The sequence below is a fragment of the Chenopodium quinoa genome, unplaced genomic scaffold (assembly GCF_001683475.1).
Source record: "Chenopodium quinoa cultivar QQ74 unplaced genomic scaffold, ASM168347v1, whole genome shotgun sequence".
NCBI lineage: Eukaryota > Viridiplantae > Streptophyta > Magnoliopsida > Caryophyllales > Amaranthaceae > Chenopodium > Chenopodium quinoa.
Genome location: NW_018744151.1, coordinates 3,383,059 through 3,391,070, shown reverse-complemented (window position 1 = coordinate 3,391,070; position 8,012 = coordinate 3,383,059). Strand labels below are relative to the sequence as shown.

At 32.9% G+C, this 8,012-nt stretch overlaps 1 protein-coding gene across 1 annotated transcript; it reads right to left on the bottom strand.

Moving 5' to 3' along the window:
- Nucleotides 1–627: 627 nt before the first annotated feature.
- LOC110693627 (non-classical arabinogalactan protein 30) lies at nucleotides 628–2,756 on the bottom strand. Its single transcript, XM_021870769.1, has 2 exons — nucleotides 2,080–2,756; nucleotides 628–1,319 (listed from the first exon to the last, which is right to left on the bottom strand). The coding sequence occupies exons 1-2, from the start codon at nucleotides 2,681–2,683 to the stop codon at nucleotides 1,003–1,005; spliced, it is 921 nt and encodes a 306-aa protein (XP_021726461.1). The 5' UTR covers nucleotides 2,684–2,756; the 3' UTR covers nucleotides 628–1,002.
- Nucleotides 2,757–8,012: the final 5,256 nt, after the last annotated feature.

Below are 8,012 nucleotides of genomic sequence, written 5' to 3'. Positions count from 1 at the left end.
TATCAATCAAGGTTAAGGGAAAATAATTAAAAAAAAAAATAGAGAGAGAGGAAAGGGGAAAAAAAAAAAAAGAAGTAAATATGTGCTGGAATTAACGAACTTTATTATATACGTAGTATTATGTTTATACACTTCAATATGGCTTTTTCAAAATATTTTTTCTTCTAATAAGTTTCTTCTAAGCTAGCAATCAAGTGTTAAACTATTTTTTACTTAGTGAAAGTCTTGAATATAGCTCTTTCATATTTTCTTACCATATAATAGATACAAATTCTTATTCTAGCTTGTTTATCTCACCAATACAATTGATAAAAACATACAATCATACGAATACTGATAATATATAATGAGTAATTTTTTAGGAAATACTATTACTTAATAACTAATTCTTTATTTTTTTTTAAAGAGAACTAGAAGGAAATCATATTATTGAACATAATTGTTAAGCCCGTATATATTGTACTCCGTATTTAGTTTGTTAACGGGCTTAGTTTAGGCCCTTGGTTTTGACAATAATGAAGTCAAACAATGCCAAGTTCCACAAAACACTTGCTCCACACAGAAAATAGGAAGGGGAGATATTCTTTTGTGGTCTTTCATTTTCAAGCAAACAAAGTCCAACAACAATGAAAACATTGCGTGCATTTTTGACATTACATTTGACATTAATATCATTTTCAAATTTCATAGTAACCATACACAAGTGAGTAATAATCATGCATTTTTGCAATGTTATTATTCTTCCTTGCTAAAACAAAACACATAACACAATTCTGAATTACAACTGACACAACTGAACTCATATCTCTCTTTTCTCTTTCCAATCTCCACTACTCATACATTATAATAAGTAGACAAATATAAAACGTTACATGAAACAAATTACATTAAAAGACGCTTTATAAAAACCAACAAAAGCATGGGGAACTAAATAATTCACTTTTCAAATTTTAAACTTTTTTTTTTTTTAATTTTTTTTAATTTTTACTCTCATTTCCCTTTCTAGTGTTTGTAACACTTTGAAGGCTCAAAAGCAAAGGGACCCACAGTGAAGAGAGAGTAAGGCAGAGGCTTAGGAGGTGGGGCCATGGTTTTGTTAAAGAAGAGGAAAGCGCCTGAAATCCCTCCATTTAGATTGGTTGCATGGGAGCATGCCCCACTGTTATTGGGCTTTTCTAATAGGTAGACCTTGCATTTGTGGGCCCCATATGTGGTTATTAATTTTGGGGCCTCAAGAAAGAAGAACCCATTTTTGTCCGTTGTTGATTCCTTCTTTATCATGTACTTTGTGTTCCTGCATCTTAGCTCCACTCTTGCTCCTGTTTTCACAAGGACCATACCACAACAATAAGTATTACCGAATACCAAGTCACGTGTTGTTCGATGTTATTAAATATTTATGTTAACCTTTGACATTTGACATTATTTGATAAAGCATTAAAACTCTTTTGAAAAGATGACTTGTATTAAATTTGAACTAAACTACAAATAAAGTTTCCTCTATTGTGGGAGATCTAATTGTTACTATTAGAGTATGACTAATTTTAAACAATGTAATCTACATACCATAATCTTTTTGTTTGAGAGCAGTGATAATAAACCCTTTATTTAATGTACATAATGTTATATTATGCTCGTTTTAAGGAAGTTACTTATACTTGTAAATACTCCATAAACCATACGAAGTAATACATAGTCAAGTATTTTCTTTGAATTCTTGTCACGGGTAACAAAAAAGGACGTACTATCTCGAAAGTGACTTTTAAGACATTGTTAAACCCATACGTATTACTCCGTACTACTCATGAATTAAAGAGATCTGTAAAAAAAAAAACTCCCTCACAAATACTACAAGCAAAAAAATCTTTATGCTACATTTTAAATTTGTAATGTCTTTCATCTTAATATTTCTTACATTTAAATACAACCTCCAGAAACGATTTTATAAATGTATAATCGTTGCAAATAATATGTAACGAAGATAGTATTTCTGTTGGATGGTGTGTGTTAAGGTCGAACAGGAAAAAGTTTTGGAAACGAGTAAAATAAAAAAGAAGAGATGGATAGGGAGAAACAAACCAGAAAGAGGGGAGGCGCCAGTGAGAGTAGCAACACCAGAATAAGAACAATTCTTACAGTAAACAACACCTTCAACAGCCACCAACTTCCTAGGCGGCATTACATGGTGAGGAGCAGGAGCTGGAACAGGAACAGGAACAGGCGCCTTTGTTGGCGGGTAAGACGGGGACTTAGCTGGTGAGTGTGCTGGGGCAGCGGCAGGAGAGTGAGACTTGTTGTGATGGTGCTGGTGGTGGTGGTGGGGAGTGGGTGCAGAGGCAGGAGAGTGAGAGTGAGAGTGGTTGTAGTGGTGGGAAGTGGGTGCGGAGGCAGGGGAGTGAGACTGGTGATGGTGGGTTGGGGCGGCAGCGGGTGCGTGTGCGGGTGCGGAGGAAGGTGAGTGAGATTTGTTGTGGTGGTGATGGTGATGGTGGGTGGGGGCGGAGGAAGGAGAGAGAGTGTGGTGTTGGTGGTGGGTTGGGGCGGTGGCAGGGGCGGAGGAAGGGAGAGCGTAAGGAAGGGTGTTTAGCTCATTATTATCAGTAGTAGCAGTGAAGGAGGTAGTAGCTAGTGATAGGACTAGAAGAGAGAGAAAGAGTGCATGGGGAAGAGAGAAATTGCCCATGATTTTGTGAAGAAATGGGATTGAAGAGGACAGAGAAAGTAGAAGGATTTGGAGGGTTAGAGTGGAATGGTGCTTCATTTATAGAAGGGGTTTAAGGGAAGGAATTGTCAAGTTAGCTTGAGATGGATAAAATCATAAAGTGAACTGTGGTTAAAAATGTGGGATTTGTGACATTGTTTCACCACTCTTTTTTATTTATTTTACCTTTGGGTTAAGTTTGTCATGATTTGGATTATGGTAAAATTGTACACTTTTTTTAATTATGACTTGCTGACCATAGTCACCATTGTCATTGTTGTTGCACACTTGCACTAGAATTCAAGACATTGTCGAATTTTCACATACAAGGAGGCTAATGGACTCGGGAGTGATCTTAATGAGTTGAGATGAGTGGGGATTTGTGGGGAGATTTGATTTATTATAATCCTAAATAACTACTTATATTACAAGATTAGATTTTACTATAAAGATACATGATTAAGGTTGGCATCATGATTCATGACTTCATGAGTTGATGTGTTTTGTAAATTGTAACTAGTTTTTTGGTCTGGGCGCTGCCTCGGGTCATTGTATGTATATAAAAATACTATATTAAAAAAGTAAAATACATTGGTGGTTTTATAAAAACAATATCGACCATTTGTTAATTCATTATTTAATATGAAGTAACCTAAATATTATATCGTATCAATTTATTTTACTTGTTAAAGGGATATTTTTTTTTCAAGCTATATATCATAAAAAATATTTCTTCAAGTAACATATTTCGTGGTTAAAATAAATATTATATCGTATCAATTTGTTTTACTTGTTAAAGGGATTTACTATTTCCAGCTATTTATCATTAAAATTCCTTCTAGTAACAAATTTCGTGCTTAAAAGAAAAAACCTTAATTTAAATTTGGGTTACACATTTTAATACTTAAATATATGTATATAACCATATACTAAAGGTTGAGTAATGGAAAGAAATGAAATTAATTTTATAATTATATTGTTGTCAAAATATACACATATAAGTTGGCAATTAAAATTTTTGAATTTATGAACATGAATAACTATTATTAATACAACTTTATTATCATAAGATTTGTTGTTAGAGTGATGGTTAAAGTTTAACTTTAATGAAAATTAGGTCATGGGTTCAAATACTATTGCTCACAAATTATTATTTTTTGTGTGGAAACATTGATATGATTTCCTTAAAAAAATTTATATGAAATGAATGTTTATTATGAGACAAACAAATTATATTTGTTTAAATAAAAAAATTTTTTAACATAAAATTAAAAATGCTTAGAGCCGGCCTATTCACATTTACTAAACTAAGGTGAACTGAACTGCACTGAATAGAGCTTAAATGAATGTTTTATGAGAGAAGGAAAATATGAGTCGAATTGAACTGAAATTAAGTTCAAGTGAATCGGCCCATAGATTTTAGTGACAAACAATAAGATTTGTTTTGATTGAAATAAGTTAATACTTGCCTAAATAAATTTGTGATAGAGTATAAAACATAATCATAGGTCTTAACCATTAGTTTAAGCTTTTGGTTGAGATGATCCTTTAACATGGTATCAAGAGCCTAATTAAGATCCATAACTTTTTTTTTTTTTTTTTTTTATCTTAAATCTACATAATTTGTGTGTGACCTTTGTGTGTGCGTTTATATATTTATTTTTTAATACTTGAGTTGTGAATTTGTGCGTTTAAAAATGATGGTTAAACTTAAGATAACCTGCTAGTTTAATAAAATGGACTTCAAATGCTTTTTTTTGAACCTCAATTTCATACACAATCCCTTAAATAATCTTCACGAATTAGTTTATACTCGTACTATAAGATCTTTCTAGTATTACCGAAAATTCCAACATGACCTAATGATCACTCACAGTAAAAAGGTTATTTTGATTAACTTAATTAAAGTGCCCGACTTGGACCAAATCATTGCGCGACAAAATTCAGTGGTTACTACTTATAGTATTGATTAATCTTTTTGTTTTGTTCTATTAATGTTTTATAATTTTATAATTAAGATCTTTTTGTTGATTAATCTTTTTTATAATTTTAGCCGTTAGACTAATTGTAATATATTTAACACATTGCGTTAGAATTAAATCATAGAGCTTTGTGTCAAAAAGGCTACAACTTATTCGGAGCTAATGCATGGGTTCTTGGCTTCTTGCCAACCAAGCGTTACTACAAATACAAAGTAGAGTAACTTAACTTCTTGCAATTGTAGCATTAACGGCAAGTTGGCCATGCAATTGCAAATAGATGATTCCAAAGATAAACCTTTTTAAAATCATAAAAAATGCCCCAATTCAGGGACATTAAGTTCATTCTATGGATATGCAACACACTTTGGAAATATTACTAAGCAATTATATTCTCAATTACCTAATTACAACTTTTTTGACCTATATATAATTGCAATGACAATTAATTCAGCTAATGATTCTTTGAATCCCGTGTGAGTGTAGTTGTTGCCTTATTGTTAGAAATGTATTAATTGTATTTTCATGCTTAAATTAGAGCATATTCAGTTAAACTATTACCGTTATTGAATATTTGGTTAAGAGATATGGTAATAATCACCTTTACTTAAGGAATTAAGGTTTAGGATTCCACCCATTTGTTACCACTCTAAAACCCAAGGTGATAATTACTCTTAGCCTCCTCAAACACTAAAGGATTTCTTTCCATAGTTAAATCAAACAAATGAAAAAAGTAATAATTACATGATTTCTATTCCTCTTATTTATTTCCTTTCCACTTCGTTTTCATTGTTCTAATAACCAAGCGCCCCCAGCCCTTAATCAAATAATGTATGAAGTAGTTCTTCTAGTAAGTTCAAAGTTTAGTTAGTGTTTTTGTTCTCACGTGTTCATTGTTACTCCGTACTAGTTAGTTTAGTGGGTTACATAGTGGTTTCCTAATTTCATCTTTAGTTATCTATCATTATTCATTAACTTATTTAAAGGCTATTTCAGTTCATGTAGCAAATGTATGTTCAAATCAACGTATAATTTTTATATTTAATTTCTTTCAGTTTAGAGGCGCACGCAAATGTATGTGTGCAATATGCCGAAATTTGATGATTTACAGTGTAAGTGAAGTGTTTCAAAGGGGGAAAAAAAAGAGAAGAAATTCTTAGTAAACTATGAGTAAAAACAAAGTAAAATTATCATTATGGTGCAAGTGTGATTAATCAAACTTGTCTAATTAAGGGTATAAATTAAAGAGAACGATTATATGACACTGAGGTTAGAGGGATTTAAAAAGATTTATAGGGATGCATGTAATAATTCTGTGCAATCCACTTTTTATCTAGACTAGTCCTCTTCAAACTAAAGTACTCTATATAGTTGAGTTTATACAAGTACTCTTCGCCATTAAATTTTTGGTCGAAAATTGCAATGACGAGTGCTTATTAATTAAAACTTGCAACCCCTCAAAAAAAAAATTTTAAAAAAAAAAAAAATTAAAAATTGCAAGTTACGCTAAAGAAATACACGGGAGGGAGATTGGTCAAAGGATATGATACACTCATTATTATCTGCTGCATGGATAATATTGTATAATATACTTGCATTGCTAAATTTTAGCTTAGCATAATTTTCTCCTCATATTTTGCACCTGACGTATAAACCTCTTGTGAGCGTAACTTTCTAAAGAAACATGAAAATTAATGACCTCTACACGACTACACCAGCCCCATCATCCAAGGCATGACACGTAAAGGCAGCGGGCTATCCACGAAATTGCCATTTTACCTATTAAACCACTCCATCTGCAGGGGTATGTAGTCTAAATATTTATTTGGTTAAAAATATTTAAAGACTAATACCGAATTATATTATGAAACGGAGGGAGTATAAAACACCAATGCATTATTGATCAAAATGGTGTAAGTGTTATTTGGTAGGAAATACTTCAACATCAAATCGACGTGCATACTTGAGGTGCTATGGACTACTACTACTTCAATCTCATGCGTGGGCTTCTAATAGCAGACTACAGTGATAGTCATAAGATTGGCACTAGGCCGTGTTGGGGGTAAGGAGTACTCGTCTCGAAATCTTGGCCCATGTATATGTGACACATAGGCATAGCCTTTCCATTGGACTATCCTTCAATTTTCGTGTTAAACTGTTTTGCTATCAATTCTTTCGTGCTTATATTGGGCTGAGCCCAAATAACAAATCATTGCTCATCTAAGCTCATGACACAACATGGCTTAAACTTGATGGGTGTAGGATATAAAGGCAATATCAAGGCTACAAGTAAAGAGAGTGAAGATTAATAAAGTAAGGAGGATAAATTATAAATATAATTTGAAGATTTGGGCATGTGTGATGTCGTGGAAAAATCACTGCCTTGAAAACGGGATTTGGCTAGTCTAGAGTACAAAGCGTTATAGCAAGCTCGTTCCCCAAGATTAACATCACTCCACATACTCATGTACTTAAGGGTGAGAGGTTGGAGCCACACAAGCTTTTGCTCAATAATCAAGAAGAAAAACACAACGTCATAGAATACGTGTTTTACCAACAATAAAAATGGCTTTATATAAGCTACTTGTAATCCCAAAAGATTTTACTAGTCTCACAACAATCAATTGAGAAAATCAATTGAATAGTTAGTAACCTTCAATATAACACCCTCATAATGCACCATCAATTAGGGTTTATTAAAGTTGTTTACACAGCTCATCATAGTAACATAGAAAGAATCCCAAGGGAATCTTCAACAAGACTTTTAAAGCTATTAATCCAACAAATAAAGGGGTTGTGCATCTGTGCTCGGCTCTAGCTAGTACAATCATGATGGGATAGGTCTTAGGTGTATTTAAAGCTAATACCAATTATACTATGTGCACACTATATAATCTCACTTTTACTAACTTGCTCTTTTGCTCACTTAGTATTAGAGGTGATTATTTGGGCGGGACGGGCCGAGCCAAGTTTCAGGTTCGAGCCCAAACCCACCCAAAATGGTCGAGGCGTGCGAGCTTTTCATGCCGGGCCTAAAAAATAAACTAAATCTTCATAAAAACGCATTCCCAAACCCGTTTTTAAAAAATAGATATTGGACCGGGCCGGGTCCAATTTTGGGCAGAAAAATTCTACCCAAAATTAGATCGGGCCAACGGGCCGAGCTACTTTGATCATTTGTACTTAGTATTCTCTTAAAAGTATATTTTATTTAATTCTTCTGCATTTAACCCAATTTCACATTCAATAAGATATGGACAAGATTTAATGACAAGAACAAAGGGAATAAAAAAATAGGTTTGGAAAGAAAAAGAAAAATGATAAATGTAGTA